Source organism: Camelus dromedarius, chromosome 18 (assembly GCF_036321535.1).
Source record: "Camelus dromedarius isolate mCamDro1 chromosome 18, mCamDro1.pat, whole genome shotgun sequence".
NCBI classification, from domain to species: Eukaryota; Metazoa; Chordata; class Mammalia; order Artiodactyla; family Camelidae; genus Camelus; species Camelus dromedarius.
Window position 1 is genome coordinate 39,619,635 of NC_087453.1, and position 19,362 is coordinate 39,638,996.

General features: G+C 42.2%; 1 protein-coding gene across 6 annotated transcripts in view; it reads right to left on the bottom strand.

The window, feature by feature from the left end:
* TASP1 (taspase 1) overlaps positions 1-19,362 on the bottom strand; it is a 258,318-nt gene that overhangs the window by 25,912 nt on the left and 213,044 nt on the right. For 4 of the 6 annotated variants that reach the window (XM_064475892.1, XM_064475891.1, XM_010979127.3 and 1 more), the window contains one exon: positions 6,616-7,668. The exons of the other annotated variants lie outside the window; for them this stretch is intronic. In XM_064475892.1, coding sequence (XP_064331962.1) covers positions 7,563-7,668 — 106 coding nt within the window. In that variant the 3' untranslated portion in view covers positions 6,616-7,562. Of the gene's footprint in view, positions 1-6,615; positions 7,669-19,362 lie in introns of those variants that run through there. 6 annotated transcript variants of the gene reach the window in all.

A 19,362-nucleotide genomic window follows, 5' to 3' on the forward strand; every position in this document is an offset into this window, starting at 1 on the left:
TGAAGGACAGTTGCCACTTGGACTTCATCTGCATGGGAAAATTTTTATCATATAAAGATTTTGAGATTTGGGAGATTATCTATAGCGCAGCCAGCATTGCCCTATTTAGAAATAATAAGAATTTCACCTTTTGGAGTCAACTATCTGCAACTAGCTCCTTAATTATAAATATGAATTGAATGAAACTAAAATAAAACATGGAAAAACATACACCTAGCTATTAACAGCAACATTATTTATAACTGTCCAAATATGGAATCATTGTAAGTGCACATCAACAGATGAATGGATAAAGAAGATACAGCACATATATGTAATGCAATACAACTCATCCATAAGAGAGAAGGATATTTTTTCCATTTGCAGCCCTTTATTCACTCTTTTTTTCCACTTCAAAAACCAGAATTTTATAACTGGCATAAACATTTCCATTGCATCAAAAAGAACAAAATACCCAGGAATAAACCTAACCAAGGATGTTACCTATACTCTGAAAACCATAGATTACTGATGAAGGAAATTGAAGATGATACAAAGAAATAGAAAGATATCCCATGCACCTGGACTGGAAGAATCAACATTATCAAAATGGCTGCACTACACAAAGCAATCCACAGATCCAATGCAAACCCCGTCAAAGTACTCACGACATGTTTCACAGAACTAAAACAAACAATTCCAAAGTTTATATGGAACCATAAAAGACCCTGAACTTCCAAAGCAATCTTTTGTAGGTCTTTTTTTTTTTTTTTTCTCTTACTTCTTTTTGTTCTCTTTTCTTATGCTTTGATGACTAGACAAGTTCCTTTAACATTTGTTGTAAAGCTGGTTTGGTGGTGCTGAGTTCTTTTAGCTTTTGTTTTTTTTTAATCTGTGAAGCTTTTGATTTCTCTATCAAATTGGAACGAGAGCCTTGCTGGACAGAGTATTCTTGGTTGTAGTCTCTTCCCTTTCATCACTTTAACTATATCTTGCCCACTCCCTTCTGGCCTGTACAGTTTCTGCTGAAAAATCAGCTGATAACCTTATGGGAGCTCCCTTGTACGTTATTTGTTGCTTTTCTCTTGCTAATTTTAATATATTCTCCTTATCCCACATTTTTGTCAATTTGATGACTATGTGCCTTGGTGTGTTCCTCTTTGGGTTAATCCTGTGTGGAACTCTCTGTGCTTCCTGGACTTGGGTGAGTGTTTCCTTTCCCAAGTTGGGACGGTTGGAGCAGAGTGAGCAATGGCAGGCAGTGTGTTAGAGAATGACAGGGAGCAGATCCCAGGGTCTTATATGGACTCTGGGACAAGAAGTCCTGGAAGGCTTGAGCAGAAGAGCACCATGACTGGACTCCTTCTGGCTGCCAGGTAGACAAGTGCCTGTGGGCAAGAGCAGACACAGGGAGACCAGTGAGGACCATGAATGTAATGACTCATTGAGAGACGATCTTGCTGGTCGAAGTGGTGACAGCGAGAAGCGGTTGGTAGCCAGATACACTTTAAAGGAGGGCCAATAGCTTTTGTTGATGGATTAGTTGTAAAATAGGAGAGAAGGCAGATTCAAGGATATTGGGTTGCTGGCCCCCACTGAGCCTTGCCTCTGGAGTCATGCTCTTAGGCAGTCCCTTCCTCTTGAATCTGCTAGGCCAGGTGACTTGATTTAAGCAATAAAGGTGGCAAGTGTGATGCTGGGCCAGCTCTGGACCAAAACCTTAGAAAGGTACAGCAGCTTCTGCTTGTGTTCCTGGGAACCTTGAGGAACCTGTCTCGCAGATGGCCCCAGAGAGAGGCCTGGTGCAGAGGGAGAGACTCTGAGTCTCCCGGAGGAAGGACACTCAGTCGGCCAGTCCCCAGCTCACCCTCTAAGCAAGTTCAGCACACCACTGACCACCAGTGAGAGCAGCAGAAAGACCGCTGAGTGAAGCCAAGCCTTGCTGACAGAATTGTGAGCAAATAAAACGGCTACTGCAGTTGAAGCTACTAACGTTTGGAGCAGTTTGTCATGCTGTGATGCACGGAAAAACAGACTCCAGGGAATTTTGGTCTGAGCACCCAGAAGAATGGAGCGACCACTAGCCAGATGGAGAAGGCAGCTAGTTAACAGGCTTGGGGGAAATCTTGGGTGGAAAGATAAAAATCTTACTACTTCTGCATGGAAATGAACATGTTTTTCTTTTCTCTCTCTCTCTCTCCTTTTTATTTTTTACTGGAGATACTGGGGATTGAATCCAGGACCTCGCACATGCGTACTCTCCCCTCTCCCCCAACCCGTTTTTCTTCATATAGTAGAACAGGATCCTCTATCTCTGAAGCATTGTTGGATTTTCCAAGGCCAGGAAAGGCCATTTTAGGAGCAACTCTTTGGCTCTTCAACATAATAGCCTCAGCGGAGGGTAAAGGAATTGTTTAGATTTTTTTTTTCTTTCCAGCTTGTGAAGCTCTGTTGACAATCAGTGAAACCCCCATGGAGGTTTGAGGCAGAGAAACCCTCACCCAGCTTTTCCGGCTTTACCACTGTGGTTTCAGGGCTTCGACGACTCCAGCACGTAGAGGAGAAACCATGGAGCTTGCTTTCCCTCCTGCTTTCCATAGCTCGTCATGAAGAGCTGCCCTGGGCGGGGCTGATGGGTCTCAGAAAGCTGAGGGCACAGCCTCGGAGGGAGGCCCTTGCCAGGTTTAGATTTAATCCTTCCTGTAGCCGTACACTTCAGAGACAGCAGCATGTGGGGAGAGGAAATCTGCCTGGTCAGTCCAGTCAGCCTGTGGGTCTCTGGTAACAGACATCTTATGAACTTTCCCCAAATTAAGTGCCGGGGAAAGGCAGGGCATTGCTTAAGAATTCTGAACATCCCAGAACAAATATTAATGTAAAAGAATTACTTTTATGTTGCCAACCTCCCACTTACTCATTCCCACCAGTAGCCCACCGTGTTCACTCCCAGCACCTCCTTCCCACACTTAACAGATTTGAGGGAAAGCTTAGAATATAGTCAAAGGAAAACAAATTCATCATACACACAAGGGCTCATCTTCTGGCTCCCATCATCATCCCTTTAAGACCCTCCACCCCCTGACCCACCACTGCAACCTTCGTAGGGCAAGAAGACTGGGCTTCACAGCACCAGTGGATTCACAGCATCGAGCAAGGATAGGGTTTCTGTCGGAATAAAGTTGATAGGCTTGACTTAATAAATAGGTTGTTTTAAGAAAAATGTTGGGAGGCACTGTTTACAAATTTAACCGTAAACGTATGTTACATCCGGGCTTGAGAGATGGCATTCTGGAAACAGGCACCATACGTGGTTGTTATAGCTCGGTTATCATGGAGATGTGCTCATGACACAGGGACACCGGCAACACTCTTTTGGTCTCTTCAAGTCTCTTCAGGTCCCTAACACATTTTTGGCCATGATTTCTTCCCACTACCATTAACACAATTCCAGGCCATTTTCTCTAAGGTGTCCATCAATCCTTGATGGACTGGCATCCTTCAGCTTCTGTTTTTCACCACCTCCTTGAAAGTGTTTGCCTGTCCCCAGCAGTCCGGTGCCTGTCAGCACTGACTTAGTTGTAAACTCCCACCTTTGTGGTACCTCCAGCCGTATCACCTGGAGAATGTTCATCAGATGATGTTATGGATGAAAATGGTTCAACAAAGCAGGAAGAGAGGCCCTAGTGGGGTGCACAAGCAGACTGGTGAGTCCACCCTCCAGAGGAGAGGGACAAAGGCCCACCAAAGCCTCGTGGCCAAGAGTATATGAAACAGAATGTATCTTAGTTTCAAGTTCCCCAGAAGTAACCCCCAAATAAGGAGTCAAGTGCAGGTAGTTCATTTGGGAGATGATTCCAGGAAACACAGGTTTGGGGGCAGGCAGGGTGGAGAAAAGTACAGGGAAGGGAAGAAAGCTAATAGAAGGTGTATTAATAGTCAGTGACCACAGGGGGCAACTGGAGCTTAAATCTCTCAAGAACAGAGTGCAATACATGCATCAGAACCATCCTGCCGAGAAGCCGGGGCGCCCCTTGTGTGTTTCTGCACCAGCCACTGTCCATCACCTGCTGAACTGCTTCTGGGAGTGTGGACACCCTGGCACTTCTGGTCTGCTTTGTGCAGGGTCGGAGCAGCTTTCCAAGGTTCCAGAACAAGTCCTCAGGCACAGAGGTGCAGATGTTAGCCTGTGAACGCTGTCTGGGACTTTCTGAAACAGAAGATCCGCGGGCAATGACAGAGGTAGTTCTAGGACCCCTGCCGAGCTGACGTTCCTTCGCTAAGACTTCACCACAGCGCTCGTGGTGAGGACCTGTGGCCTAAGGAAATGAATGCCGACCGTGTTCTCAGCACTGTGATGGATTTATACAAAAGTATGGGGACAAAATATACGAATTCAACAGCATTAGCTAAACCAGTATTGTATGGGGAAGCTGTAAATGAGGTACTGTGTAAGCCGACAGGTCTGGACAGTTTTCATATTATTAAGTGAAAACTGCAGGTTACAGAACCCCATTTAGGGGGTTCAATATAATCCCATTTTTGTGTTAGAAAATTTATGCTTAAGAGTCTATAAGGATGCAAGCTAACGTGTTATTAACTCTTGTCTCTAGGGAAGTGGGGTTATGAGTTAAATCTTTTCTTGCTTTTCTTTATCCATTTTCTAGTTTCTAATTATAAGCATGGATTGCTTTTATAACAATGAACAAATTTTTAAAATTCCACAATAATTAAATACAATCTCAAGCTTTGAGACTAGTTCTAGAACTTTTCTAAATCTTCCTTTCTTCCCCCACCTTTCCTCCCTCACACCCTCCATCCAACACTTAGCAGAGTAATCTTGCTTCCCTGCAGGCAACTAGTGTGCAACACCATCACTCTCAAATGGGGGAGATGAGGGATTCGGCACAAAAGGCTTTTGAGCAGCTCTAAGAGATGTCTCCACATCCGCAAACTCCCAGACAAGCACCTCAGATGAGTATTAAGGGCTTGTGTATATGTACTTTGCACACGGTTCTAACAGACATTGGTATCTGAGTTCAGTTCTCATTTGGAAGATAAGAGAGGGCCTGCCACAGGCAGACACACCGGAGGCAGGGAGAAGGGCAGAGGTGACAAGCGAGGACGGAGCCCAGACAAGGCTGCCACGCCCATCGACCAGCACAGGTATTCCGGGCCCCTTAGGGCAGAGCCCACATCCTCCACCACCTTACCGTGTGGAAGACACCCCCATTTCCAAACTCAGAGCAAGAGCACAGTGATGGCTCTGAGGTATCCAGGCCTGGCTTAACTATACTCACGAGAACCAAACATTCACTGCTCAGGCCTTTAGAAGTCATGGAACACAGGCCTGCAGTTAGGAGCACCCACATTAAAAGTGGGCTCCTGCACATACTGCGTCAGAGTCTGGGAGGTGCAAGTCAGACTAAGGAATGATGTTACATCCTTACCTGATTCTACCTTGTCTACTTTTGTGCGAAATTAAGTTGATTTTCTCTCTGCCAATTTCTCCTGGTTCCCCTATCTCTTCTTTAACATCTAATCTTATAATTAAGGGACTGATACTACACATTACTTTTTTGTCTCCATAATTTTGAGTATCACTTTTTTTCCTCCTGGTTTTATAATTCTTAAATTTAAAAAAATTAGAAATTGAAGAATAAAGCCTTAACAAACTGTCCTTGGAGAGGCTGTGCCCTTTTACACTGACCAGTTTTTAAACTCTTCATAAAAGGGGTGTTTAACAAGCTCAAACTTTTAGATATGAATGAAAAAGAAGTCAAAAGGAGATGAAAGAAATGGCATTCCTGGTAAAATAGTTCAGATGATTTTCAGACTCCAAAGTGTCCTGATAGTTTTATGTGATCCAATCCAGTTCCTGAAAAAACGCTGCCAACAGGTAACAGGTCTTTGAAAGCTTTTGAAGCCAAAGGCTCCCCAACCAGCCAGCCCATCTCTTACTAAGTTCTCAGCCTCATTAAGAATGAGAAACAGATACCACGGCACCAACCTGTCTACGAGAACACAGCGAGACAAATGTAATTGCCTGTATGGGGAACATAAGTCGGCAACTCCCAAATCATTCATATTTATGCCCGCTCCATTTTGGTTGTCTTTCCTTTATAATTTGGCCATACATCGATGTCAAGTGTATAATTTCATCTGAGGCTTTATCAGTCACCGCCCAGAGCCATGATTATATGGTGCAGGGAGCCCACCCCCCACCCCAGTGAGTCTATCTTTAGTGCCTTCTTGATAGCTACTTCGTACATATAAAATCAAAAGGAAGCCTTGGTTTTCTTATGTGGCTCCAGAATCACTAAATATAACATTTAGAAGCAATTTATCACTGAAATCATTGAGTTTTCAGCTGCCACTACCACTTCTCAAAGCAAAATACTCTTATTCCTTTCCTTTTTTTTTTTTTAACTCAAATTACAAAGGATATTTTGGGACCTCTATATTGATCATTTAATCACATATGTACTAAGTTCATCCTTTGTCTTGCTGGATGTCCAGCCTAACGACACAGAGCTAAGACTGGATTCTGAACAATCAGAACCACAGCAAGAGGGATCAAGGTATAACTTCTGGAAGAAGTAACTTTTTATGAAGAAAATAAAAAACAGCTCGCCAATCTAGGCTTCAAAGATAATTTATTAGTCTGAGAAGAGGAGTCACACACTATACCCAGTAATATGCTTCTTTTATTTTTGTGCCTTTTATCTTAAAAATATATTTAAACAAGAAACAAAGATAATATTGAATTTTCCCATAAATTTTGCTTTCTTATTTACAGTGTTACATTGTAAATAACATTCCATTATACACAAATTAAGGACTGTTCATCACCGTCTGTTCTCTTTACATAGTCTCTCGTAATACAGCACCCACAGCACGAGGCTGTGCCGTATTTAAGCTTCGAAAAGCTTGAGGAAAGAAGTACAAACTTCATCAATAAGACTATTATTTAAAAAGGCTCTGACCTTAATTCTCCGTGAGATTGTTTCACTGAAACCATTCTTTGTTAAAGAAAAATGCCCCACAAGAGGGAGGAGAAGGACAGTTTAAGTTACCACAGGATCCACTTAAACTGGCTAACAAATAAAAACACTTCGTTACTATTACTGTTGTCAAGGGGAGCACTACACGGGCAGATCATTTCAACAAGGAGACGACTCTGCAGCTCAGACACGTGGCATCAGCGACGGTCGGTACCTCTCTGTGAGATCAAAACTGTTTCTTGTAACAGTAGGTTTTACTCGTAAACACATTTTGTGAAGAGGATTAAATCATTCCTGGTCTTGGGTTACACAACAAGGAGGAGTTTCTATTTCATCGAAGGAGAAGCAAGCGCACGCACTGCACGTGTGCGCACACACACACTCACACTCACACGCACACTCAGTCCTGCTCATCCGCCAAAGGCCCGTGTGTCGCCAAGCACTAACTACAGCAGCGCTAGTGTCGCTAGCAGTGCCCGAGGCTGCCACAGGACTCAGAAAACGAGGAAGGTAAAAACATCTGACTTCAGTTAAAACCCCCACGAAGCTCAGGTTCTGAAATGCCTCTCGGATGCTCGGCGCTCAGCCTGAAGGTTCAGCTCCCTGGGCTCTCCAGGCGGCAGACCCCACCTTCGATTGCCACGGACTGTCCGGCCACCGCCCCGGGAGGCAGTCTGGAAATGTGAGTCTGCAGAGGGGGAGACGGGAGAACGTTAGAGGTGCCGCCTGTGTCCCCCAACGGGCAACGAAGGCAGAGGAAACACCAGCGCTTCACGGCTTCTCTTTGCTTCCGGGCATCTACAGGCTGTGCTGGTGGTAACTCAGGTGCAGACAGATCCTGTGTGTCCAAATCTGGGAGCAAAAGCCGAGCTTCTGCTACCTGCCCAGCACAGCACCAGCAGCTGGAGACACAGAGTCCGTCCGGGACAGCCACGGCCCCAGTGCAGTCATGCTCCAAAAAACAGTGGTTTTAAGGCCAACTCTATTAAGCACATTAGCTACCTGAAAACTAACAATTCATATACATTTTTTCCTCTAAACGTTCAAAGCAACTGAGAATACCTGATTCATGTTTATTCCCTCAATTTACTCCTTAAAGGATTTAAATAGCTTACAAAGATCAGATCATTCAACAACCTCAAGTGGGTGAGGCAATGAAAAAAAATAAGAAAAAGAACTTATAATTATGTTAAAGACAGGTGTGAGGTTAACACAAAATCTAGCCTGAGTTCTGAACCCATGCTAGAGGTCAACTACTGCCCTGTCTGAGCTGGCTGGTGGCCACGACCAGACAGTGGGTCACGTGGTGTAATGCGATCACAACAGACCGACTGCTCCAAGGAGAGAAGTGTTCCTGGCACTGAGTCCAAGGAGCCGTCCTCTCGTAGGGCTTCATACGCAGTAGACACTGCATACAGTGGACAAGTGAAGACACCAGTTGCACAAACAGGAGTTTGGTAGGGCTAAGCGTTACAACATTACTCGGAGGAGGCCGGCCCAGGGGGAAGACAGTAAAAGGCCTTCCACAAGGGGTCAGGATGACGTCAGCCAGGAATTCCTTTTTGATGGTCTGGCTTAATCCAGGGATAGATAAATGTCAGGGTTTCTAAGAACAGAGGGACTACATATCCTTCAGGTAATCCTCTCTGATTCTGCTTCTCCACCAAAGCTTTTCCTAAGGACTGAACTGTGGGGAGTTCAAGTCCCAGAGTGAAGTCGTTGGAAGCAGCTGGTGAGGTGGCCAAGCCCAGGTTGGGTCTGACAGCCTCTCATGCAACCAAAAATGAAGCAAGCATATGTTTTAGATGGACCAATGGGGAAGCTGACTGGTTTTAGCTTGAGGGTGGACACTGTTCTTGAGTCTCACTGCACAAGTCCTATTAAAGTAGATGACATAGGTCAATGATTTGGAAAGGTCTGGAGAAAAGGAAATGCTCTCTGGGTACTTAGTTTTTCTGTGTGCAAGGAAGGAAGCAACCTGTAACCTACGGGGGGAGGTCTGTCGTCTTTGGGATGGACAGCTGGGAGAGGTAGTTTCTGAGGTATCTCCTCGGAGGTGAGTGACACTGAGTTCGCTCACCAGGCTCATGCTTCTGGGAACCGTGTCTCAGAATCTGGCCTCGTGACTGCATCTGAGAGTCATCCTTGGGGCTCACCACAGGGATATATTATACTCAAGAAGTCCACAGTAAGACAAACTTGTGGATCTTTTGTTTCTTGTAATGTCTCATTGACCTAGTGGGACATGTTTGAAGAGGACATGCTGTTTGGTTCTGCTCCCCAGTGCCCTTGTCACATCAGGCACAAAAAGCTCAAATCCACAGTCCCCAGGGCTCAGTGGGAATGGGGCCCTTTTACTCTTTCAGGAACTCATTAAGACGAGGTCAAAGACTTTTTTTCTCAGGCATCATTCATCAATAAAAAAAAAAAAGTTCTTCAAAACAAAGATCCCTGAGAGAGCAGAAGTCCCTTAGTCTATTTCATCCCTAATCTCACCCTCTTCAGCCATGAACACTGTCACACAGCTACGACAGGGAACAAGGATGTGGAAAACAACATGGCGGTTCCTCCCAAAATTAAACACAGAATTATCATATGATCCAGTGGTTCCACTTCAGGGTATAGAACCTAAAACAAGTAAAAGCAGGGACTCAAAAAGGTATCTGTACACAATGCTCACAACAGCATTAGTCACAACAGCCAAAAAGTGGGAAGCAACCCAAATGTCCATCAATAGATGAATAAATAAAATGTGGTCTATACATACAATGGAATATTTATTCGGCCTTAAAAAAGGAGTGACATTCTGACATATGGTACAACGTGGATCAACTCTGAAGACACTATGCTAAATGAAATAAGCCTGACACAAAAGGACAAATATTGTATGATTCCACTTGTACGAGGTACCTAGAAGTCAAATTCCTGGAGGCAGGAAGCAGAATGGTGGTTTCCAGGGGCTGGGGGGAGGCAGAAATAGGGAGTCATTGTTTAACAGGCACAGAGTCTCAGTCTGAGAGGTGAGAAGTTCTGGAAATTGGTGGTGATGGTTGCAAAATACTGTGAATGTACTAAATGCCATTGAACAGTACACTCAAAATGGTTAAAATGGTGAGGAGAAGACGGAGAAGATGGCGGAGTAGAAGGACGCTCGCAGGTCACCCTCTCCCACAAATACACCAAGACCCACATCTATAGACCCACTCAGCCAACCAGAGCACCTGTGGAACTCCGACAGAACATCGCCCTCTTCAAAAGATAAAGACGCCAAAAATCTGGTAGGAGAAAAGGAAAAAAGAAAGAACAAAAGGCAAAGCAGCGCGGGACGGGTCCCGCGGGGAGGGAGCGGCAGGGGAGGACTGGCGCTCGCTCTCTGGGTCTCCCCTCTCCAACTGAGAGGCCAGCGGGACGGAGGGGGAGCCTCCGAGGCTCGGATCTGTACAGAGAAGCCCTTGACTAACAGAACTAAGTTAAACGGGCACAGAGCGTCCCCCCGACACCCAGCCTGAGACGCAGGCCGGCAGCCGCGGGCAGGGCCAGGCTGCACAAGCCGGGCGGAGGACAGAAGTGGCTGCACGGAGGCAGCCCCGGGGGAACGCAAGGGGCTGCGCGCCGTGGCTGTGGGTGCACAGGGCAGAACAACCTGGGCCCTCCGTAAAACAGCAAGGTTGATGTGCTCTCGGGGGAAGGGTGCACACCCCCATCTCTGAAAACCCGCGGAAAGTTTTCGGGGGAAGAGAGGCGGGGCTCAGGCACAGCCACCATATCCTCCGCGCTGAGCACTCAGGCGGGGGCAGGGGCGAAACCTGCATCCGCACGGAAGGGCTTAGCAGCCTCAAAGGCCAGACTGGGACTGGCCTGCAGCCCGGGGCAGATAGGATCCTTCCATCCTGGTCCCTCAGAGAACTTGCTCCACAAAGACAAACAAGGAGCTGGGTTTTGGCTCGGAGCAGGGACAGGGCTGTCCCTCGGTCTTCCCCGAGCCCACCCGCGGAGCGCCGACCAGGCCGGAGCGCGCAGCCGCACAGAGCAGCGGAGCTACCGGCGGCGGCGCAGGTAGAGCGAGAGCGGCCCCCCGCCTTTTGGGCAGGAACACAGCCCCTGACCGAGGTGCTGGGAGGGGGCACGACCCGCCCTCCTACCTGGCCAGTCTGCAACATCTGACTGCGGCATCCGGAGGGGCAGCGACCCGCCCGCCCACAGCAGAGAGCTGCACCTGACCCAGTGTTAGGAGGAGGTGCGATCTGCTTGCCGACAGGTGCTGGGAGCAGCACAGAAGAGGGCGCCAACGGAGGGCCTCTGAAAACAGCAAGCTGAGCTTCCAAAACAGGATGAAGACAGAAAGACTTCACATTAAAAGCACACAGATTCCAGGAGAACACCGACAACCCCCCCACCTTTTTTTTTTAAATCTGTTTTTACCTGTTCTATTTTCTATTACTCTCTGAATCTTTACTTCTTAATTCATTTCTATTTCTCTTGGGTTTTGATGCCTGCTATTGATTAGACACAGGTTTCAAATACATCTATTCATCTCCCCCCCCCCCTTTTTTTGTAAAGGTTTCAAAACGACGTCTCAACCCGATTAATACTCTGCTTCAACTCACTCTTCTATTATTCATTATACACTGTTTTCAAACCCTCTTTCTCCCTTCTTTTAAAATTCTTTCTCTCTCTCTATTTTTTTTTTCTGTTTTTCCTAAGTTCTATTCCTAAATAGGCATCAGATAGATAAAATTCTTAAGGACCAAAATAAACAACTGATACTCCGTAAACCACAGTGCCAAAGAGGTATGAGCAAGATGAAGAAGCAGAAAAACCTTTCCCAATTAAAAGAACAAGAGAAATCCCCTGAAAGAAAGATCAACGAAATAGACATCGATAGCCTACTAGATCAAGATTTCAAAAAAGGAGTGATCGAATTGCTGAATGAATTAAAAGAGATAGTGTTTAGAGATATAAAATATGTCAAAAATGAAATTGAAGCTATAAAGAAGAACAAAGTAGAATGGGTAAACTCATTGACAGAGATGAGGAATGATCTAATAGCTGTGCAAAGCCGACTAGATAATGCAGAGGGACGAATTAGTGATCTAGAAGACAGGGCAATAGAAAGCACCCATTCAGAAGAACTACAAGAGAAGCAAATAAAAAATAATGAAAATAGCATAAGGGACCTATGGGATAATATAAAGCGTCCCAATCTTCGCATAATAGGGGTCCCAGAAGGAGAAGAAAGATCAAAGGGGATTGAAAAAGTTTTTGAAGAAATCATGACTGAAAACTTCACAAACTTAAAGATGGAATCAGATATCCAAGTATAGGAAGCTCAGAGGGTCCCAAACAGGAAGAACCCAAATAGACCCACACCAAGACATATCATAATCAAGATGGCCAGAGTCAAGGATAAAGAAATGATTCTAAAGGCAGCAAGAGAAAAGCAAAGAGTAAGTTACAAGGGAACCCCCATAAGGCTCTCAGCTGATTTCTCTACACAAACACTACAGGCCAGAAGGGAGTGGCAAGATATATTCAAAGCCCTGAATGAAAAAAAGATGCAGACTAGGATCCTTTATCCAGCAAGGCTATCCTTGAGGATAGAAGGAGAAATAAAGAGTTTCACAGACAAAAAAAAAAAACCTGCAGGAGTTTAGCAACACTAAACCCATGCTAAAAGAAATATTGAAAGGGCTACTCTAAATAGAAAAGCAGCAGGATGCTACAGAAATGAGAAACACACAACTGGAAAGGTGATAACTCATGAATTACAAATAAAGTAAACATGAAATTATAAAAGAAGACATACAAATCACTGAGAGTGGGAGACGGAGGCAGGGAAATATAGAATATTTTTTTCTTTCTTTTTAAAATTTTTTTAACAGTAGGATGGGTTTGAGATCATGTTACTATCAGTTTAATAAAAACAGTTATAGTAATGGGTTGATAGATTTACAAAAAAGGGTAACCACAAGCCAAAAATTTACAAGGGAGTCACAAAAATTAAATAAAATCCATGATAATACAAAGGAAAATTACCAAACCACAAAAGGAAGAAGAAAGGAACAAAGAGGACATACCAATTCAACTGCAAAGATAAGTTCAAAATGGCAATAAACACACATCTATCATTAATTACTGTAAGTGATAATGGACTAAATGCTCCAGTCAAAAGACACAGAGTGGCAGACTGGATAATAAACCAAGAACCTTCAATATGCTGCATACAAGAGACCCACTTTAGGGAGAAGGACACATATAGATTGAGAGTGAAAGGATGGAAAAGGATATTCCATGCAAATGGAAAAACCAAAAAAGCAGGTGTTGCAGTACTGATTTCAGACAAAATAGACTTTAAAACAAAGGCCATAAAGAAAGATAAAGAAGGACATTTTATAATGATTAAAGCAGTGATACAAGATGAGGATATTACACTCGTTAATATATATGCACCCAATATAGGAGCACCTAAGTACATAGAACAATTACTAACAGAGATAAAGGGGGATATCGATGGGAATACAATCATAGTTGGAGATTTTAACACTGCATTAACATCACTAGACAGATCTTCAAGACAGAAAATAAACAAGGCAACAGAGAAATTAAATACTACAATAGAAAAACTAGATTTGGTGGATATTTTCAGAGCATTACACCCCCCAAAAATAGGATATACATTCTTTTCAAGTGCACATGGAACATTTTCCAGGATCGATCATGTACTTGGGCACAAAAGAAACCTCAACAATTTTAAGAAGATAGAAATTATCTCAAGCATCTTTACTGACCACAATGCCATGAAACTAGAAATCAACAACAGAGAAACAAAGGAGAAAAAAAGGAAAGCGTGGAGATTAAACAATATGTTATTGAAAAAAAAAATGGGTCAATGAGGAAATCAAAGCTGAAATTAAAAAATACCTTGAGACAAATGATAATGAAAGCACAACCACTCAAAACCTATGGGACACAGCAAAGGCAGTGCTAAGAGGGAAGTTTATAGCGATACAGGCCTTCCTCAAAAAAGAAGAACAATGTCAAATAAACAATTTAACCCACCACCTGAATGAATTAGAAAAAGAAGAACAAAAAGCCCCAAAAAGCAGCAGAAGGAAGGAAATAATAAAGATCAGAGAGGAATTAAATACAATAGAGATTAACAAGACCATAGAAAAAAATCAACCAAACCAAAAACTGGTTTTTTGAAAAAGTAAATAAAATCGACAAACCTTTGGCCAAACTCACAAGGAAGAAAAAAGAGAGAGCAAAAATTAGCAAAATAAGAAAGGAAAATGGAGAAATTACAACAAACAAAATAGAAATACAGAATATCATACGAGAATATTATGAAAAACTATATGGAACCAAACTGGATAACCTAGAGGAGATGGACAAGTTTCTGGAAACATACTGTCCACCAAAACTGAATCAAGAAGAATCTGAACACTTGAACAATCCAATCACTAGAAAGGAAATAGAAATAGCAATTAAAAACCTCCCTACAAATAAAAGTCCAGGACCGGACGGCTTCACCGGGGAATTCTACCAAACATACAAAGAAGAACTCATACCAGTCCTTCTCAAACTCTTCCAGATGATTGAAAAGGAGGGAATACTCCCAAACTCATTCTATGAAGCCACCATCACCCTGATACCAAAACCAGGCAAAGACACTACCAGAAAAGAGAATTATAGGCCAATATCACTGATGAACATAGATGCCAAAATCCTCACCAAAATTTTAACAAATACAATCCAACAACACATAAAAAAGATTATACATCAGGGACACAAGGCTGGTTCAACATACACAAATCAATCAGTGTAATACATCACATCAACAAGAGAAAGGACAAAAACCACATGATCATCTCAATCGATGCAGAAAAAGCATTTGATAAAATTCAACACCCATTTATAATAAAAACTCTCGCCAAAGTGGGTATAGAGGGAACATATCTCAACATAATAAAAGCTATATATGACAAACCTACAGCCAGCATAGTACTCAACGGTGAAAAACTCAAAAGCTTCCCACTAAAATCTGGGACAAGACAAGGATGCCCACTATCACCACTCCTATTCAACATAGTCCTGGGAGTCCTAGCCACAGCAGTCAGGCAAGAGAAAGAAATAAAAGGGATCCAAATTGGAAAAGAAGAGGTAAAAGTGTCATTATATGCTGATGACATGTTACTATATATAGAAAACCCTAAAAGGTCCACACAAAAGCTACTAGAGCTGATTGAAGAATTCAGCAAGGTAGCAGGTTACAAAATTAACGTTCAAAAATCAGTTGCATTTCTTTACACCAACGATAAATCAACAGAAGAAGAAAGTAAAGAAACAATCCCCTTTAAAATAGCACCCAAAGTAATAAAATATCTGGGAATAAATCTAACCAAGGAGGTGAAAGAATTATACACAGAAAATTATAAACCATTGATGAAGGAAATTAAAGAAGACTTTAAAAAATGGAAAGATATTCCATGCTCTTGGATTGGAAGAATCAATATTGTTAAAATGGTCACACTGCCCAAGGCAATCTACAGATTTAATGCAATCCCTATCCAATTACCCAGGACATATTTCACAGAACTAGAAAAAATCATAATAAAATTCACATGGAACCATCAAAGACCTAGAATTGCCAAAGCATTACTGAAGAGAAAGAAAGAGGCTGGAGGAATAACTCTCCCAGACTTCAGACAACACTATAGAGCTACAGTCATCAAGACAGCATGCTATTGGTACCAAAACAGACATATAGACCAATGGAACAGAATAGAGAGCCCAGAAATGAACCCACAAACTTTTGGTCAACTCATCTTCAACAAAGGAGGTAAGAATATACATTGGAATAAAGACAGTCTCTTCAGCAAATGGTGTTGGGAAAACTGGACAGCAGCATGTAAAACAATGAAGCTAGAACACTCCCTTACACCATATACAAAAATCAACTCAAAATGGATTAAAGACTTAAACATAAGACAAGATACAATAAACTCCTAGAGGAAAACATAGGCAAAACATTATCTGACATACATTTAAAAAATTTTCTCCTAGAAGAAATAAAAGCAAGAATAAACAAATGGGACCTAATGAAACTTAAAAGCTTCTGCACAGCAAAGGAAACCAGAAATAAAACAAGAAGAAAACCTACGGAATGGGAGAAAATTTTTGCAAGTGAAACCGACAAAGGCTTGATCTCCAGAATATATAAGCAGCTCATACGACTCAATAAGAAAAAAATAAACAACCCAATCCAAAAATGGGCAGAAGACCTAAACAAGCAATTCTCCAAGGAAGACATACAAATGATCAAAAAGCACATGAAAAAATGCTCAATATCACTAATTATCAGAGAAATGCAAATCAAAACTACAATGAGGTATCATCTCACACCAGTCACAATGGCCATCATTCAAAAATCCACAAATGACAAATGCTGGAGAGGCTGTGGAGAAAGGGGAACCCTCCTACACTGCTGGTGGGAATGCAGTTTGGTGCAGCCACTATGGAAAACAGTGTGGAGATTCCTCAAAAGACTAGGAATAGACTTACCATATGACCCAGGAATCCCACTCCTGGGCTTGTATCCAGAAGGAAATCTACTTCAGAATGACACCTGCACCCCAATGTTCATAGCAGCACTATTTACAATAGCCAAAACATGGAAACAGCCTAAATGTCCATCAACAGGTGACTGGATAAAGAAGAGGTGGTATATTTATACAATGGAATACTACTCAGCCATAAAAACCGACAACATAATGCCATTTGCAGCAACATGGATGCTCCTGGAGAATGTCATTGTAAGTGAAGTAAGCCAGAAAGAGAAAGAAAAATACCATATGAGATCGCTCATATGTGGAATCTAAAAAACAAAAACAAAAACAAACAAACAAACAAAAACAAAGCGTAAATAAAGGTCAGAAGTAGACTCACAGACAGAGAATACAGACTTGTGGTTACCAGGCGGGTGGAGGGTGGGAAGGGATAGACTGGGATTTCAAAATTGTAGAATAGACTACACTGTATAGCACAGGGAAATATACACAAAATGTTATGATAACTCACATAGAAAAAAATGTGACAATGAGTATGTATATGTCCATGAATAACTGAAAAATTGTGCTGAACACTGGAATTTGACACAACATTGTAAAATGATTATAAATCGATAAAAAATATTAAAAAATGGTTAAAATGGTAAGTTTTATGTTATGCATATTTTAGCACAGTTTAAAAAAAAAAAAAAGAAGAAAGCAGAAATGACAATTTCCTTCTTGGTCCAGAATTTTCTATAAGATGGCACTGAGAGAAGGGGTTACAGCTAGGAATGAATCCATGATGCAGACTCCAAAGGAGAAACATTAATACTGTCAGGTTCTGTTCACAAATAGGTTGAAAATTTCCAATCAGGTTACTTAAAATATCTGTCCCAAAAAGAGAAGCTAACAGAAAAATCCATCCTCATGCTTCCCAGAGATTCAGGGAGAATCCAATGAGATTTCCTGGCAGGACTGGTGTTCCAAGCACCAGAGGCAACAGAGAATAAATTCATTGTTAGAAGATCAAAGAATGACTATGTGTCCAAGCTGACAGCCTGCAATTTGACCAGGGGGATGTCAGACTTAAAAAGCAACTGATTTTGTGCTGACCATGAAAAAGACCCAGAACTAGAGGGAGAAATTCCTGTCCCATAGGCCAGGGGACTTGGTAGCAAGCAATCCTTTGGTGAGATTTATAAAAACACAGATGGCCAATCCAAACTTATCTTTAGCACTCCCACCCCTATCAAGTTTACAACAGAAAAACATCTAAATATACTTAACTAAACCACAAGGTGTCAAGGAGAGTTAGGAATTAAAAGAAAAAAGAATTGGGAAAAAAAAATGAGAACGGTCTTGAGATACTTATTAATGGCACATGGGCAAAGTACTTAAAACATATATTGAGATTTGTATAAATTGAGCTGTTTACATAAGACAGAAATGCTCAACTAGACAAACAAATTGGTTAATTTCTCAGGATTACCTCTTCCCCAAATCATCATCTAGTCAAGGGGGATTTTGCAGTTACCAAACACACTCGTGTGGTCTTGGTGTTGAGGGGAATAAAATGGTTAACCATCCAAATATATGTCAACACTTCCCCAGTTTCATCCATCAGTGTGATCTTCTGACTCATCAGAAAGTAAGTGACCTTGGACTGAAAAAGTTTGAGTCAAGATGTATTTGAAACTTTCTGTGGAGATTTCAATGGAGCATCAAATCATATTATAAACAGTGGGAGTTGTTTAAGAGAATATTTTATATGAGTGTTTATCTCTATAAGTTATAGAGAAGTGGGTTTGAATTCGAGCCTAAAAATAGACCACTTTCTACAATGAACTTGCATGCAACATTTAAAAGTGCAACGGAGTATTTTATATTGAGTGTCTAAGTCCTGAGCAGATTCTAGGGTGTCCTACAAGCATAAGGACTTAACAAGGTGTCTTTAAACCCACTTAAATAGCAATGTACTTTTACTGGAATTTAGAACTAATGACAAATAACACGTGAACAGGACTGATGACAGAGCCGCAGACTGCGGCATCCGGGGTATTCTCCCTCCATTCTAATACCCTTTTGTTGGCTCTTTCTTCAGGAAAGACGTCCTTGACTGGATCCTGTGCTCCAGCTAGAGCTCTCCGACTAGCTCTGATAGCACCCATCTGAACAGCACACGTCCTGTGATGCAAGTGTCCAGCCTTTGGTTTGTTTTGAATTTTTGAGTCTCTGGAAAGTCAGCTGTAGGCAAGAGCTTGTCTGAGACCAACTTTTGTATTCCCTGCACCTGTCAAAGTGCTTGACACAGAGGGCACACTCTGGAAATGCTTACTGAGCGGGGGAGTGACTAAAATATACCCTTCAGGGCTATGCTTATGGACAAAGAATCTCAAGTGTTTCAACTAGTGTGACCAGTCGGTTTGGTTAAAAAGTCAATCATACTAGTTTGTCATAGTAAAGATTTTTTTAAATAGATTTTTTTAAAGTATAGACTGACTCCGATTTCCCACTTTCCAAGAGACTGTATTGTTAGAATGGAGATGGAGCTTTAGATTTCTCAGATGCTAATGGCTCCACATTAACGGAACCCAATGGCCTTGTAGTTATAGTTCTCTGCTTTCTTGCTGATTCCATGTGAGGCCGGACAGATCCTCGAGATTAACACTCCTAGAAGAACTATCAATTTGTAAATTTAACTATCTATTTAGAGCCAGTAATCTTAGGGCTATATCTTTTTGTAAAGCCAAATGCATTGTATAGTAACACATTTAACCTGAAGACTTCAAAATGAGAAAGTTAAAGTAAGAAAAAAAATAATATAGAAATTA